The 17,840-nt window shown below is 49.4% G+C and overlaps 1 protein-coding gene across 1 annotated transcript in view; it reads left to right on the top strand.

Annotated features, from left to right (window-relative positions):
• The window catches only part of TG (thyroglobulin), a 250,852-nt gene that overhangs the window by 11,285 nt on the left and 221,727 nt on the right, over positions 1-17,840 (top strand). The window contains exons 3-10 of the mRNA XM_081817144.1: positions 140-261; positions 1,954-2,062; positions 3,411-3,508; positions 4,643-4,846; positions 5,215-5,374; positions 12,641-12,747; positions 13,431-13,574; positions 13,769-13,954. Coding sequence (XP_081673270.1) covers positions 140-261; positions 1,954-2,062; positions 3,411-3,508; positions 4,643-4,846; positions 5,215-5,374; positions 12,641-12,747; positions 13,431-13,574; positions 13,769-13,954 — 1,130 coding nt within the window. The remainder of the gene's footprint in view (positions 1-139; positions 262-1,953; positions 2,063-3,410; positions 3,509-4,642; positions 4,847-5,214; positions 5,375-12,640; positions 12,748-13,430; positions 13,575-13,768; positions 13,955-17,840) is intronic.

Genomic DNA, 17,840 nt, shown 5'->3' on the forward strand with positions numbered 1-17,840 from the left:
GTGTTGTCTGCATAATGACAAAATCAGTAATATTAACTGCTAGCTTGAGCACAGACTCTTCAATGTCCTGTTTATTCCCTTACAGCATCCCTAGCAAGTAGGTACACATTATTATTCTCCTTTTACTTCTGTTTTCTAGAGAAGGAGGCAGTGCTCAAGAGGATGAGGTGAGTTTTCCATGGTCATGCAGGGAGAGGAGTAAAGGAAGGAGCCTGGCTTTACTAAGAGAAAACATACTGCTTTATAGTCTCTACGTGGAAGGTACAGTTCCTGCTGCCTCTGGGTTGGGGAATCAGAAGTCCTGGGACAGAGGGGGAGAGGAGAATAAGTATGAATAGGAATGTGTGTGTGTATTTGGCTTCCCTCACTAAAATTCTTATATTCTATACTAATGACTTTGCCTGTTCCCTGCCATATTCTCATTGCCTAGAATAGTGTCTGCTGCTGGGGGGGCTCTAGAAAATATTGATGGAAGGAAGGAAGCGCGGGAGGGAGGGGAGAAGAAGGAAAGAGGAAGCGAGGAAGGGAGAAAGGAAGGAAGGAGGGCTTGAGGGGGGAGAAGGGAGGAAGAAATGCTTTTTTCCCCGGAGTTGGGGGGGAGGGGTGATCCTGTTGCACCCATCGCTGTAGAGCTTTGGCCTTCACTTTTGTAAAGATGACTTTCAAAGCCACCCCAGCCCTGTTCTGCTCCACGGAGCCTCAAGGAGAGTCTTGTCCCCCACTGGCCACACAAGTGTCCTCAGAGGGAGCAGATGCAGGTGGAGGACCCCTTGTGACCAGCAGAGAAAACAGGGCAGGCTCGGCTCCTCTGAGTGCCCGCGGGCGGGGTTGGTGCTATAAAGCCTCCCTGGCCAGAGCCGGGGGTGGGCAGTGGCTTCCACCCCTTCATCCCCAGAAGGGCCCACGAAAATGGCCCTGGCCTTGTGGGTCTTCAGTCTGCTGGGCTCAGCCTGCTCGGTGTCGGCCAACATCTTCGGTGAGTTATGAGCCCAAGGCCATGGAGGAGAAGGTCTGGAGGGAGCTCTCAGGCCGCAGCTCCGAAGTCAGCCAGGCTCTGCCCCAGTGCCTCGGGACATTTGGGATCTCATTCAGTCCTCACAACGTCCCGATGAGGGATTTCAGATGAAGAGACAGAGGTTCAGAAAGGTGGACTGAATTTCCTTGAGGTCACAGAACCAGGGATTGGTGGAGAGCAGATGGGAAATCAGACCTTCCTAATTCAATTTTAGCTCACCCCACCTTTTTAGTGAATTTTGGCACTGGCATTTTTTTTTTTTTTAATTCCCTTAGCGATCTCAGGCCGAGGTCATCCATGTGAGGCATTTGAGAAGTAGTCCGCAGGTAGTGAAAAAGATAAATTCACCTGTTCACTGAAATAGACGTGAGTTCCAGCAGCGGCTCGGCCACTTGCTGGGTGACTTTGGAGAAGTCTAAGCTTCAGTTTTCTTGTTGGAAAAGTAAGCCAGTGACGCCTCTTTCCCGACGAAGTAAGCTCCTGCGTGTCGCATTCTTTCTCAGTGGAGAAGATACGTGGGAGTTACTAATTCATTTGCATTCCTGACCTGGGCCAAGAAGGTGTCCTGCCCACAGGGGTGGCTTGATAAACCCAAGAACACCTTCCTTCTGGTGTTCAGACCTAACCCCACTGAGGCTCAAGGGAACGTGGGGTTTGAGGTTTGACTTTGAATCTTGCCCTTGCCAACTATGTGACCTTGAGCAGGTTCCTGTCACCGTTTTAGTGACCCAAGGGTAAAATGCAGACCTCCCTTCCCAGGAGAGGCTGGGGGTTAAATACTTAGAAACGTGTGAATAACTGTCAAATTACAAGTTAGAAGGTGATTGTTGATGATGCCAGAAATACAACCCAGGAGAGCATCTGAGCTTTGGGGAGACCTCTTTGCTACCGGAATCCCATCCACCCTCTTCCCTGTTGAACTGCTTCCTTTTCCCCAGAATACCAGGTGGACGCCCAGCCCCTGCGTCCTTGTGAGCTGCGGAGGGAGGAGGCCTTTCTGAAGGGAGCAGACCACGTTCCTCAGTGCGCAGAAGACGGAAGCTACCAGTAAGGATTCCTGAGCCCTGTGGATTCCTGGGGCCCTAAGAGACCTTAAAGCTTATCTCATCCCCTCCCCTCCACTCTGCGTGGTTCCCTCACTCTCCCCTGCCTGTGTCCAGGACATGTGGCCACTGTCACTTGGGGGGTGCCCGCCTCCCAGGTCTGTTCCTCAGGCTGATGGACACTGGATAATCTGACCCAGAGCGCCCCGGTCCCTGCTTCATCCCAGCCAGGACCAAGGACTTCCCTTCTTTTCCTGCCAAAACTTGCAGCGTAATTGCTTTAATGAAAGGTGTGGGGGGATTGATGCGTTGGCGCCTCCTGTCCTCGGTGGGTGCTCCTGACAAGTCAGAGGTGGGGGGATGCCCAAGCTGCCTGGACTCAGGCCTGCGGCCCTGCCTCCAAGCCCTGCTGAGCCCAGTGATCTGTGCCAGGCGCTTCTGTCTCCCACTGTGAGCTCCTCTCTGGAAGAGGGGTTTGGCTGCCCTAACGTAAATGTGCATCCTGGACTCTCCCTATAGAATGGAGCGATAATCTCAACAACTCCCCAGCAGAACATTCCGGCACAGGAATCGTTTGTGTGGGCCTGACTAGGGGAACCCTGTCCATGGACTGCGTTCTGGGAAACCCCTGTGAAATATTGTCACCTACCTTCATTTTCTACGTGCTCTTAATGCCCCCAGCAGCACCTTACACCTCCCAAGAGTGCAGAGACCCTGTGGTCCGGCCCCTGCTTGGGCAACTGGGAGTCAGAAGGGCACAGGAAGTGACGGGAGGCTCACCTTTGTGGCCCTTATTCATGTTGCTGTTCCCCGTCACTTGCAGTTCCAACCCTCCTGGTCCTCCTCAGGAGGCGTGCCTGCGCTTTTCTCTTCACCCCGAGCACTGTTGACCTCCTTCTGCCCCTAGCAGGACCCCTGATCATCCTGCGGGCCTTGTTGCAGTCACCACTTGCCCCGGGCAACCCATGAGTGTGCCTCCCTGTGTAACCCACGCCCAAGGCTCTGCTCTCCCATCTCCCAGACCTCACCGACGTTTCGCCCGCCCCTGGGCCACAAGGACACTGCCTTTACCCCCTGCAGGGGCTGTGTGGCAGCCACACGGCAGGGCGGGCGTTTGCCACAGACCTTGCAGATGGGATGGCCGGAGGATGGACGGCTGAGATGTCGCAGGGATGAGCAAGACAGGAAAAGGCCAGCTTTGGTGCTACGTCGCCCACCCCTCTCCACTCCATGTCTCCCTAATTGAAACAAATTAAAACTTGGAAGACCCAAAAGGAAGAGGAAAACTAAGCTGGGTTGCGGCTCGGGGCCTCAGTAACGCCGTTCATGTGGTGTGTCTCTTCTGCCCGCAGGACAATCCAGTGTCAGAATGATGGGGGCTCCTGCTGGTGCGTGGATGCGGACGGCCGGGAGGTGCCGGGCAGCAGGCAGCCTGCTCGGCCCGTGGCCTGTGAGTGCAAGAGGGGGTGTCTGGGGGAAGGAGGGTCCCTGTGACCCGGCAGGCCTCCCTCTGGGCTGCCGGACATTCCTCTTCCAACTGGGATAATAGTCCCACACACGAGGCCCTACTTCCCGCAGGACTGCTATGAACATCCAGTGGGTCCATCAAGTCATTTGTCCAGCAAACAGGTGCTGAGCTGGCCCGCTTTCGGGCTACCTGCCTGGCGCCAAGGAAGCTACAGGGCCAGACATCCAAGGCCTCTGGAAGCAGAATTAGGCCACGGACACACCTAGTGTTTTCTCGCCTCAGGTGTTTCTAAAATCTGAGACTTAGGTGAAAATTTCCCTGTTAAAATAATTATTATCATGAGTAGTCAAAGAAACACAGCCCCCCTGTAAAGCATGTCAGAGCTAAGCCTAAAACCAAGGTCAGTGGAAGCTGGTCATCTTTAAATGGTGATATTGAGCCTGGAACCAAAGATCTCCTTTGAGGAGAAAAGCCCTGTTTGGGGCATGGGGTTGTTCACGGCCAGCCTGGCTAGCCTGGGCAGCAGGCTGGCTCCCAGCACGCTCTGGCTGAATGACCCCGGCCCGGTCCCATGCCCTCACTGAGCTGTGGTCCCTCGTCTGTTATAGGAATGTAGGATCTGCTCACAGGATTTAAGGCACATATCAAACCCCGGGCACACAGTAGGTATTCAGCAGGGGTAGTGATTGTCAAGGTCACTAATCTCATGCATCAAGGAGGGCGGTCGTGTTTCAACCCTATAGAAAAGGAGGGAGGCCCAGAGTGGTTCAGGGAGGGTTCCACAACGAGGGTGTGGGCAGGGGTGCGGGAATGCGATCGGTCAGTGCTCAGCCTCCACTCTGCAGTGCCTGGGCTATGGGGGGTCCGGTGGACCGATGGGCCGCAGTGGAGGCCGCCCTTCCCTGACCTGGTGCACAGGATGCTGGGAGCAATCCTGGGATAAAGCTGGACAGTCGGAGCACTGGCCCTGAGCTTTCTGCCAGCTCTGAGGATCCCTGGGTCATGGGCCCGTCGCTCGCTCTCTGCATGGGGTGGGAAGGACACATCCCTGTCTCCAGGGAGGGAGCCTGATGCTCTCCCTGGAGCATCGTCTGACCCTGCTCCTTGCACCTGTAGGTCCGTCGTTCTGCCAGATGCAGAAGCAGCAGATCTTGCTGAGCGGCTACATGAACGGCACGACCACGGCCTACTTCCCCCAGTGTCAGGATTCGGGGGATTACGTGCCCGTGCAGTGCGACCTGGGGCAGGACCAGTGCTGGTGTGTGGATGCAGAAGGGATGGAGGTGTACGGGACGCGCCAGCCGGGGAGGCCGACTCGGTGTAAGTCTCTGGATTGCCGGCAGCCCACACGTCCCCCGGTGTGCGCAGCTTTCCACATGGAACCGAGACCTCGTCGGGTCTCCCTGGCCAAAGGCAGAGGCCCTGGCCCTCAGTACAGAAACTGAGAGCAGTTTAGGAAGGTTTTATCACTGCTAACATTGCCACGTGGCGGACAATCAGGATTTGCTGGCTGGTTGTTCGAAGCATAAGCATGGAGGGCAGCGAGCGTTGGCAAGTCCCCCGCGCAGGACTCCGTCTCTGTGTGGGGCTGGGTCACGTGTGTAGGGTGAACGTCTGCATCCGGACTGCAGAAGCGTATGCACCTACTCCTACCTAAGCCCTGACATTTCTTCCTCGGAAATGTTTAGGTCCCAGGAGCTGTGAGATAAGAAACCGCCGTCTCCTCCACGGGGTGGGAGACAAGTCACCACCGCAGTGTTCTCCAGATGGCGGGTTCATGCCTGTCCAGTGCAAGTTTGTCAACACCACGGACATGATGATTTTTGACCTGGTTCAGAGCTACAACAGGTAAGGGAGCCGGCCTCTGGGGGTATGCCCAATCCTGGGCCATCTCTCCCTATCCCCTGCCAAAGCTCATGCTCACGCCGGGGCTGGGGGTTTTGGGGTTTCAGAGGCATAGTCTGGTGGGGGTTGAGAGAGGCCTCACTCTCGTAAGCTGCTGGACATCTAAAGGAACAACAATATTTTTAACAAAACAAGCAAGCTGGCAACAGCCATTCGAATTAAAAATAGGTGAACCCCCCCTCCCCCGCCCCGGGGCCAGGCAGCCCATGGAAATAAAAAGACCAGAGAGCGAAGACATATGTATTGGGATGTCTACTGCATTGTTTCTCACTGTAGCTGAAAACGGGGAACAAAGTGACTGAGAGACCCAAGGTGGGTGGCTGGATAAACGGGCCACCACCCTAAATATTTATGCAGCCGTTAAACAGAATGCTTTGGAACTCTCCCAGTTGATTTGGAGAGAAGGTGCTGTCGCATATATTATGATAATATGATACAAGATACAAGGCGCTCGTATGATTTCCTTTTTACCAAGCAAATAAGCACACACCTTTTACGTGCATAGATGGTGATGCGATTCTGTGTCGGTACAGGATTAGGTGAGCACAGGGCACTGTATGCATCAGCGTACGCTGGGTGGTATATCACCATCTTGGCCACCAGCAGGGTCAAGCTGCTGTGGAGAAACAGGGGTAGGGAGAAGGGAATCCGCGGAGAAGGAGAGAAGATGGCACTCTTGCGAGCATGGGCATGATCATATTTATACATTCTTGTAAATTGCTTGTATGTAGGCACCTATAAATAAGCGTAAAGATTGAAGTAACAAATGTACAAAGGGAGATGCGTGATAGATCTTGGCCCAAATAATCAGATTGCTTCTGGTTATTTAAGATGGCCACTTGGTCAATGTAAAGGGCCTGCACAAACTTCAGACATGATTGAAACGCCCGGAGGGACATCAGTAGGAGTATTAGTCTGTGAATAATGATGGGAATTCTCTTGGAAAACCTGAGCCTCCGTGTGGCTGGCTTCCAAGGTCACCCGTTTCTTTCCCTCTCCAAGAGAGACAATTCCCATGGGCTGTGCCGGGAGGGGTCACAGGCTCGCAGCCTGGCCACGGGAGCTGTCCCGTAGACAAGTCTTATTTGAGCTGTATATTATTTTAAAAACTGGAGCATTTCAAGTTAACTCCATGAAATTTCTGTTTGCGTAAGTAAAAATAGCTGAACATCAGCAATTTCTTATGTTTAACTTAATACACAAAATTCTGAATTCCTGAATTCCCCATGGCCCCAAGAAGCTGGCCTTGAACTGTTCTTTTTTGGACTGATCACACGCGGTCCAGCGCTCCAGCACTCCAGGTCCCTCTCAGTCCTGTTGCCTGCTCCTTCCAACCGTGTTACCTGCCTGGCCGCCTTGCGTTTGCCCCTGTGATCCTCATTCTAACTCTGCCACTGCTTGGCAATGTGACCTGTTCATTTACCCTCTCTGTGTCCCTGTACTCCAGGGTCCCCATCTGAAATACGGGGTGGGGACACAGGGACAACTCCCTGCGCACTAGGTCCTGGTGAGGATTTAATGAGGCCTCATCTATGAAACCACTAAGACAAATGCAAATTATTATGCATCCATAGGGATGCCTCTGTATCACCCAGCTGCAACAAATGTAAATTAGGTTTTTGGGTTTGTTTTTTTTTCCTCCCAGGCTTAGAGAATAGCCTGCCTGTGTGCACCTAAGAATTTCCCCAAAGCCCAATTAACTGATATTCATTGATGCAAACCAGTGTGTGCTCAGTTCCAAGTTCAACTGGGTGCTTACTCTATACAGGCAATTTGACAACCTTCTGCCTACTTTAATCCTTACAAAAATAATTATGTTCTCTAGCAGACAGATGAGGAATCTGAAACACAGAGGCTAAGGCGCTCACCCTGGGAAGCAGAGTCAGTGGGCGCTAGAACTGCGTGGCTGCGCTTACTATCCCACACCACCTTGATTCAAGTATCTTTCCCTGCAGCATCCAGCACAGAGCCTTGTGCACAGTAGGCCTGCAGTCTATGCTTATCACCAGTGCGTTCAAGAACTTATTTGCGGGGCCAGCTTGAGGCACAGTTCACAGCTCCTTCCATGAGAGGGCAGTCAAGTTAAATGCAAAATTTCCAGACTAAGCATCCATTGTTTAAGAGAGACAAACAAAAACAAAATTTACTCCTGAAATGGGATCCTTTCCTTTTTGTAAGCAAGCATGTCTCGGGGGGAATTCCGATTTAGGAAGGTCATGGGAAGGGTTGGGCGGTTGGTTACTGGAAGCCCAGCCTTATTCAGGGGTTTCTTGATAAGCCGACCTGGGCAGTGCGAGGCCCCGCTGTTCCACAGGGCACGGGGGAGGGTCTAGATTTCGTCCCTAAGGCTGCAGACAAAATACTGGATGGCCAGTTACATTTGAATTTCAGATAAGCAGGGGGTAATTTTTTAGTATTGGTATGTCCCCGAGATTGCATCAAGGATTTTGAGCCTATGGGGGAAGATTGGGTATATTTTGAATTTAGGAAAGCATGGACTGGCCGGGGAAGTGCAGAGGGGGTGCAGGGAGGCAGCTCTGTGGGGTCTGCAGGCTCCTGCTCAGGTCTAGGTGAGAGACCATGTTGGCGTGGACCGAGAGCACGTGATGGAGAGCGCTGTGAGGGGGCGGGAGGGCTAGAGAAACATTGCTGAGGTGGAATCCACAGCAACCGGTGAAGGTGGAGGGTGAGGGAGAGGAAGAGTCAAGCCCACGTCTGGTTTCTAGGTACATGGTACAGGATGAGTTTGGAAAAGGAAAATTGCATGTTTGATTTTGGAATACTGAATCTGAGAGGCTTTCTTTGGGACATTCAAGTGGAGAGCATGAAGCAGCTGACTTATTTGCGTGGGGCCTGGAGGGGAGGCCGGAAACCTATGGCGAGCTCATTTGCCAACCTGCTGTGGGTTCGTCATGTGCTCGGTGATGATTTGCACTTGAGCGTGGCCATAGCTTTTGCGGCTTGAAGCAGATCCTTTTGCCTTCTCAAGGCCATGGCTAACAACACCTGTTTGGCTGGTGACTTTGAAAACCGTGTCGTGGTGTAGAGTAAGCTTTGCTGGTTCTTCCAACTCTACCCCACCTTCCCTACTGCCTTCACCCAGCCACTAATAGAGAAACGCATTCTGGCTAAGCAGATTGGAGGTCAAGGTTTGAAGGGCTGATGCCATTGCCAGGCCTTTGTGGTCCATGCTAAAACTCAGTTAATTGGTTTATCAGCTCTTGTCCTTAGTGACTAAGCAAACTCAAACTTTCTTAGCAACCAGTCTTACTTGAGATCCTTGGTCACCCATGCAAATCAGATAATCCAGTGAGAAGGATCAGATGCATCTTAGTGTGTGGCAAGGGGACATCATTACAGAACATGTGGAGCAATCTTCGAAGACTGACCATCGGTTACCTTCAAAGGAAACATCCATGACAGGTCCTCCTACTTGAAGGAGCTCTCTTCTGGCACCTAAACTGCTAATTTATTAATCGATGGTTAGACTTCTGGAGGGACTGTCTCTGGGTGGAGTGGAAAATCTGACTGAGTAGCGGGGTCTGCTGCCTGAGCCCAGGGCATGGATGCTGTTCTGCATGCGACTAGGACCAGGTGCCTGGCAGGGCCTGACATTTTGTATTCCACTGAACCTGAGTTGTGATTTCTCTAGCTCTGGGTCGGTCACAGTCTGAGCATCAATTCAGGACTGCCACTCTTTCCCTTGCACTATGATTTTCTTTCTTGAGAACTTTCTTACGATCCTCCTGAGGTTTTGCTTTAATTTAACAGAAGGGACACATCCTTTTCCGCTAGATGAAATACGTCGTTTTTTTATTTTTAAGGTTTTGTGCTGATTTTCTCTTCTTCCTTTCTTCTGACATGCCCTGAACGGGATAGAAATGGGAAATAGAGGAGATCATAGGGGAGGCAAAATAAGGGTAGAAAATAAGAATAAAACAAGGCAAAGGTTGCTACGTACCACTCATTCTATAAAGTTTTCTTTTCACAAATATAAGGGGCTGCATATTTGTCTCCAAGCACCTTATAACACTTGGAGAAAACACTCTCAGTTATTTGGTTTCCATCAGATAAAAGTAAACCTGTTTTTCAGAATAACACAATTTTTTCTTCTATTGAAGATGGAGAAGTCTTTGTTCCTCTGATCCTCATGAAAGGGACGATGCCATATACCATAGGGTCCTATAGGACTCGACCGTATCCTGCTGCTAACAAAATGGTCCGTTTCCTAAGACCGTGCCTAGAAGGAGAGCGGGCATGGAGCTTTCAGGAACAGTGTGTTCATAGTAGAGATGCTTGCGTCCCGACATTCTCCACCAGACCCGTGCCTCCCCCAGCCTCTCAGTTTTTCCTTCTGCCCACACTGTCATCCTCTGCCCCCATTTTGAAGTTGGAGACGTGCTAATGATCCTTCTAGACATGTTCTCCGTTCTCTCCTTGCCAAGTCCTTGTTCTTAGCTTCAGAATCCCACTCCAGACTCACTTCCTCTGGGAGCATTCTTTGGCTGTACACCAGGTTCCAAACCTAGCTGGCCTGAGTATTAGGATGGAGCCTTTCCCCCTTTCCTCCTTGGGTTCAGTTTCAGTAGTTGGACTTTTGTTGGGGTGGCAGGGAAGGGTGGGGATCTAGTAAGCAGGAAGTTGTAAGCATGACAGAGGCCCTCCCATCCTGGCGGACAGGAGAGCACCAATGACAATGGAGAAGCTGCAACTAAGCCATCCTAGTGCCCATGGCTAGGCTGGAGGAAGATTCCAGAATTCAGAGTGGCGATACCGTTTCAGAAATCAGCCACCAAAACCAGATTGTATCAAAGCGGACTTGGGGAACAAAGGAAATCGAGGAAGATTCAGAGTTTGAACTTCCTGTTGATGGCAGGGTGCTCTGCTTCCGAGGCAGCCCCCCATCCCACCAGCTGCTGCTGATGAGAGACCAGGTGCGATGGACTCAGGATGCCAGACCCTGGGTCCGGGCTGGGTGATCTTGGACCAGTCAGCTCACCACTCAGAATCTCAGGGTTCTCATCTGTGAAATGCAGCTTTGGAAGGGTTGTTGTGAGGATTCAGTGAGATTAGAGGGTGCTTGGTGCGGTGTCTGATCGTCCAGAACATGCCCCCCGTTATTATTTTCGGGAGCAGTAAAGATCAGCAGTGACCCCGTGGGGCTAGGCCAGGGCCGGAGCTCTGACACGTCTGGCTCCACACCTGAGCTCTTTTCATATCAGGAGTGAGGTCCTTGCTAAAAGCACACAGAGGCCCAGGTACTGGGTAGCTCGTGAGACCGTAAAGGCAGAGAGGAGGAGCCTGACCCTCAAGTGCTGGGATGAAGATGGCCCAAACGTCATGCTGCTTGCACTGGTCCTGGGGCATGACCCTGAAGCGGGCCTTTGGGTCGAATCGGCAGAACATGGGTCTGGAGTGATCGAAACTTCCTGTGCCTTGTGCTGGGATGGGTTTCAGAGCCTCGGGCCCGCCAGGTGCCCCATCCATGCGTTCTCCAGCATGTGTGTCTTCCACATCTGTTAGATATCGGGAAAAGGCAGGCAGAGGAGAGTCACGTGCCTTTCAGAATGTGAGACAGGAACAAGGCGCAGCCGACACACATTGAACATCACTACCGGCAGATGGTGGCAGCATGTGGGCGCTAAGACCTGGGTTTAAACTCTGTCTCCCACTGCTGTTTCAGGATGGTGGCCAACATACCTTACCTTCTTCACCTCTAAAATGGGTACAAAAAAATACCACTTGCCTTTTAGGAGTGTTAAGTGGATTGAACAAGTCAATGTATATTAAACATTTAGCGGATTGTCTTTTACAAGATAGTGCTCAATAAATGGAAGTGATTGTTACACTATTATTAGCGCTTTTAGAATTGAATTATCCCAGGTTTCAATTCATGAATTTTTATTATATACACTCCAATCCCTTGGCAACTGGACAAAGTGAGTTTTTAGTTTCTGTTATGCGTAACTCACTTACTATAGCACTCCTTCTTATTTAACTCACAGGTACATAATAAAAGACCAACAATATGGAAAAAAAAATCCATAATCCTGTAGTGCTTTTGTAGGCTTTGTGTTGCATATTCATTTTCATGCAAATTAGCTAATACTTGTTGCACCCCCTGTTCAAGCTCTGAGCAACTCCTGTGTTATCTGTTGCCTTCCAATACCGGTTCATTTACACGGTAGTAATTGCAGTGTATATACAGACCATGTTGTATTCTACCCTTTTGATATAATGTTATGCATACATCCATTTAGGAAATTTACCACCATTTACTTCTTAATTTTCCTATCATTGGACATTAAGGTTGTTTTGACGCAGCAGTGGGTCTCTTTGGGCAGACAGCTGTTGCTTGTGCTAACCGACACATTATGCTTGGTTCTCTTGTGCTGGGCTTCTAGGGCATAAAAAAATCTCTCGATGTTGCATAAAGATGAAAAATTCCTCTCTGGTTGCTAAATCATTGCACACAGGAAGAATCTTCCATACGGTTTTATATCACCTAGCTTCATCTTACTTCCAGGATCGGGAACCCAGCCGATTAGCTCCTGATGGCAATTGCCAGGTCGGCCATGGCTTGGGCACACTTTCCCTGCACTTGTGGAAAGGGATGCATAGCCCTTTTAGTGGTGTCATATTGATTTCATGTGTTTTCAACTATGGAACTGGGAAGTGTCCTTAAGAATTTCCTATGGTGGAATCTGGCTTCTTTTCAAGCTCTGGAAAAGCTGTAAAGGGCTCTGGAGTCATTTGATCTCCCCAAATGAGATCATCTACAATGTACCATATGTTTGTCAAGCAAACTTGGCCTTTCGTCCCTAGAGTTATAGTCTAGTAAATTTATACTCCAGTAATGTGAGGTTCGTCACCTGTTTTCTGCCTGATCCTATGAGGCACATGCTTGGGTACAAACTGGTGAAATGCCACGAGGGAGGGAGATGACTAATTAGTAGGTGACAGCTGAGCACAGCTTCATTTTCACTTGTCCAGCCTGGCTCTGGCCAGGTAAAACCAGCTTCGAAAAGAAATACATTTACTGAAAGAAACATGGAACAAATGGCATGAGATTAAAAAAAAAAAGAACAACAAAACAGACATTCCTTCTCCCCAGATGAGATGAAACCACATTTATTTATTTCCACAAAGAAAAGCTTGTGAAGACTTGTGCTTTAGGAAACAGTGACCATAAATCTCATTCTGTCTTAGGTTTCCAGATGCATTCGTGACCTTCAGTGCCTTCCGGAGCAAGTTCCCCGAGGTGTCTGGGTATTGTCACTGTGCGGACAGTCAAGGGCGGGAGCTGGCTGAGACAGGTAAGTGCAACGCAGACAAGTGGAGGGGGTGAGAGAGGCATCCCCCAAACCCGAAAGCCTGAGTATCATTGCCTGCCAAGCAGAAAAAGCAGTGTCTGCCTGCTCCCCCCTGCTAGGCTGCCCAGGGTTTTGAAGAGACCACAAATGTCCTCTTGCAAATGTTCATCTGCAGTGCTTTGAACACAGCTGCTGGTGCATTTGGAGACTTTGTGTGCACTAGAAGGAGGCGCTCCGCCCTGGGCAGATGCAGCTCTGAGCCTGGAGAGTGTAACACAGGATGCGTTTTAATCGGCTCTCATTCTCGCAAGCAGGGCTCCTTTGTGCTGTGTACAACCTGCACAACTGCACAGAGCAGCCCTGGTTTTGGAAACCATTAAATCTTTTTTTTTTTTTTTTTAAGATTTTATTTATCCACCGGGGGAAGGAAGTAGAGAGAGAGAGGGAGAGAGAATCTCCCGCCCAGAGCCCGTTATGGGGCTGGACCTCACGATCCTGAGATCATGACCTGAGCTGAAACCAAGAGTCTGACGCTCAACCAACTGAGCCACCCAGGTGTCCCCGAAACCATTAAAATCTTGATCAGACCTGATGCATAGGTGCCCTCCTAATGTCTGTTGATCGGCCTGGTCAGGATGTCCTTTCTGAATGCACCCGGCCCTTGAAACGCTTCTGTCCTTGCTCAGGTTTGGAGCTGTTACTTGATGAAATTTATGACACCATTTTTGCTGGCCTGGACCTTGCTTCCACCTTCGCCGAAACCACCCTGTACCGGATATTGCAGAGACGGTTCCTCGCGGTTCAGCTCGTCATCTCTGGCCGATTCCGATGTAAGTACCGAGCGGGCGACACACGTGCGTGTCTCCGCTTGGAGGAAACCACTTGGGTTTTAAAGTCACAGCTGCCATGGCTGGTCTCCCGAAGTGGGCGCGAGGGTTTAAAACACTGTCAAAGCAAAGAGAATGCGTGCTGTCAACACAGCCTTGTTTGCACGCTGTGCTCTCCCTGCCCGCATCTCTCCTAGGCCCCACAAAATGTGAAGTGGAGCGGTTCACAGCGAGCAGCTTTGGTCACCCCTACATCCCGAGCTGCCACCGCAATGGGGGCTACCAGGCAGTGCAGTGCCAGCAGGGAGGGCCATGCTGGTGTGTGGACGCCCGAGGGAAGGAGATCCATGGAACTCGGCGGCAAGGCCAACGGCCATCTTGTGGTGGGTTGCCTCTCCGGGGCCTTCTCTTTTGTTCTCGTCAAGTTCTATGACTGTCACTGCTTCTGCAGACCAACCACCCCAGAACCCATCCATTCCACTGCCTCCTGAGTGTACCCCAGAGGCCCTTCGAGCCCAGCATGATGGAAAACCCATTTATTGTCATTAACTTCCAGCATCTTTCTCCTCCTGTGTCAGACATAGTTGCTTCCTCAGTGATCTCAGAAGAAAAAAAAGAGAATTATGTTCACTTGTGCCACGAGAGAAGTGTGTACCGATAACTAAAGCAGGGCAAACAGGGTAGGGTCAATTCCATTTTGCAGAGTGTATGAAGAGGAGAGGTTCGGGAAGGCTTCATGGAAGAGGTGACGCTTGATTAGAGTCTTCTTAACTAAAGATATTTCCTGAAGGAGGAAAATAAGGAGAGGTGTTCTCTGACTACAGAGTGGGAGCATCAAATTATGAGGACATAAATAATAGGTGTTAATATGCTATTGGACAATGAATCTGCACGAAGGGCAGAGAAACAAGTTGCTGGAGTATGATCAGGGTGGGGCTCTGCACTTTAAGCCCACGGGTTAGAGGGAGGGATGAGATAGTGAGGTCTTTCCTACCAAAGCAAAGGCTTGGGCACTTCATCCCGGAGGTCAGGTGAAGACCCTGAGGGGTTTTAACCTGGAGAGTTCCATGGTGGTTTTGTGTGTAAGAAAGACCACCCAGGCACTTTGAAGGGGGGAGCTGAAAGCAGGATTAGACTGCAGGCCCTGGGGCCAGGGTGAAGGTCATTGCAATGTTTTCAAGAATGAGGAGAAGACTATATTACTTTCCTTGGGTAGCTGCAACAAATGACCACAAATTCAGGGACTTAGAACAACAGAAATATATTCTCTCAGTTCTGGAGCCTGGAAGTCCAAAGTGTCAGCAGGACCATGGTCCCTCTGAAGGCTTCCGGGGAGACTCCTTCCTTGCCATTTTCCTGGCTTCTGATAGTTGCCGACAATCTCAGGCCTTCCTTGGTTTGTGGCAACGTGGCTTCAAACTCTGCTTCGTCATCAGCTGGCTGTCCTCCCTCTGTGTCTGCCCTGTGGTTCTTCCTCTCTTCTCGTAATGACACCGGTAATATAAAATTAAGAGCCCACTTGACTCTAGTATGACCTTGTCTTCACTACCTACATCGACAATGACCCTATTTCCAAATAAGCTCCCATTCTGAGGTTCCAGGAAGGATGTGAGTTTTGAGGAGACACTATTCAACCCAGCATAGGGACCGATACAAAAGTAGAAGCGGCGGTCTGGGGAGAGGGGTGTGGACATGAGAAATGTCTCAGGACACTCCAGTAAGACTCTATTCCGTCTTACCAGTAAGATCCTGAAGGAGGTTGGGGGTGAGGGCAAGGGAGGAACCCAGGAGCTGGTGGATTCTGCAAGATCGCAAACAGTGAAGGAGGTAGGCCGGTCTTTTTATAGCCTCGAAAGAGATCAGTGCTCATGTTCATTCAACAATTCCTGTGAAGTCATTGATGTCTCCAGCTTCACATTTTGAGTGTTCTGCATGGTGTTTGGTAGTATTCTATCTGCCAAGTGTAAGAATGCAGAAGAGGAACATTTTGAAGCTCTGCCTTGAAGGTATTTATGATTACACTGTCGTTCTCTTAAAACCTAGAGAATATTGTGCCCTCCAATTTCCAGGTGGAAATGGGGAACTATGGTTTTCCAAATTAAAACCAGAATGCTATCAAATGCAGGGATCATATATTTTTACCTTCTCCTCTCTGGTGTGTCTGTCCTATTTCCATGCAAACGACTGCCACATGGAAGCAATGTCTGAATGTTTTTGCCTTGGTAACACTACATAACAAATGAATGGAAGGGATATGCCCTTAAATTTGAAAACAGAATAAGCAGAGCAGTGACCTTTATTTCTTCCATACCTTCCTGTAATACCTTCCATTCAAGGCAGCCATGGTCTGGTTGAGGGATGTGTTAGAGGCTTGGATGTTGCCAGTCTGTTTTCTCTCTCTGACCGCATGTTCCAGTTCTTTCTGTTGCCTGGTTACAGAGGGAAATTGGCTGACTTCCTTTTTGGCATCCGTGTGAACTGAAGGGAAAGAATTATTTTTAAAAATGTGGGGGTGGGTGGGTGGATGGCTGAAAAGGACCTCTAAGATTTATGATTTGATGGAGAAACATGGAGCTTACTTACTTCCACCTGTGTGATGGAGATACTTGGAATTTGAATTTAAAGTCTTTTTTCTTAATGTAATTGCAGTCAACCTAGAATATTCAGATAGAATGACCTGACCACACATGCATGGAGTTGACTGAGCTGATCACTGTTTAATTAATAACTTCAAAGAAAGGTCAAGAAACCTAGAAAAATGTGCTAAGTGTGTTTGCTGCATGGGCATTATTATATTATATTATAGGAAATACCTTATTTCCTATAATATAATTCTATATTATATATTACAACATAGGAAAATATTTCTTATTATAGGAAATAATAATAGCATTTAAAGTATGGTTCTCATCCTCCAAGAGACTATAAACTAGTTAGCCTAGACAAGCCTACCCTCAAGGAGGGATTAGGCAGCCACACGAAGAGCATATAATGAAGCATTAAAGTCCATTAAAAATTCCAACAAGAGAATGCTGGGGAAAGAAAAAAAAAAAACATTTCATTAAAAACAAATAGGAATTTGTTGGTGTATTAGTTTCCTAGGGCTGCTGTAACAGATTACCACAAACTGGGTGGCTTCAAACAACAGAAATTTATCCCCTCCCAGTCTGGAGGCCAGGAATCTACAATCAAGGTGGTAGCAGGGCTGAGCTCCCTCTGAAGGCTCTAGGGAAGAATCCATCCTTGGCCTGTCCAGTTTCCGGGGGCTGGAGCAACCCTTGGCCTTCTTTTTCTTTTTTATTTTCTTTTTAAAATTTTATTATGTTAGTCACCATACATTACATTATTAGTTTTTGATGTAGTGTTCCATGATTCCTTGTTTTCGTATAACACCCAGTGCTCCATGCAATGCATGCCCTCCTTAATACTCATCACTGGGCTCACCTATCCACCCCCCCACAACCCTCAGTTTGTTTCTTAGAGTCCATAGTCTTTCATGGTTCGTCTCCACCTCCGATTTGCCCTCCTTCTTTTTTCCCTTCCTTCTAATGTCCTCCATGCTATTCCTTATGTTCCACAAATAAGTGAAACCGTATGATAATTGACTTTCTCTGCTTGACTTATTTCACTTAGCATAATCTCCTCCAGTCCCATCCATGTTGATGCAAAAGTTGGGTATTCATCCTTTCTGATGGCTGAGTAATATTCCATTGTATACAGGGACCCCATCTTCTTTATCCATTCATCTGTTGAAGGGCATCTCGGCTCTTTCCCCAGTTTGGCTATTGCGGACATTGGTGCTATGAACATTGGGGTGCATATGGCCCTTAACCCTTGGCCTTCTTTGGCTTGTAGCTGCATTCTGCCCCCATCTTCACAAGGCCCTTTTTCCTGAGTGTCTGTGTCTTCACATGGCCTTAGGAGGACATCCATCATTGGACTTAGGGCTCACCTGAATCCAATGTGATCTTATTTCAACTAATTACATCTGCAAAGACCCTACTTCCAAATGATGTCATGTTCTGAAGTTCTGGGTGGATGAGAATCCTGGGCTGGGGAGACAAGGAGGACACTGTTCAGCCTAGTACATTTGGTGCATGTGTGTGATCAGGTTTTCAGAAAGGGGGCCGGTGCCCATGAGCCTTGCCTTAGAAGGGGGTCACCCTCCAGTGAAAGGTAGGAGAGGGAGTCATGTCAACTGGAACACTCACTCCCCCAAATGGCCACCACGGATGCTGCTCGGGGGGGAAGAAAAATAAAGAAATAATA

This window comes from Leptonychotes weddellii, chromosome 4, assembly GCF_054177405.1.
Source record: "Leptonychotes weddellii isolate Sample4059 chromosome 4, ASM5417740v2, whole genome shotgun sequence".
Lineage (NCBI taxonomy): Eukaryota > Metazoa > Chordata > Mammalia > Carnivora > Phocidae > Leptonychotes > Leptonychotes weddellii.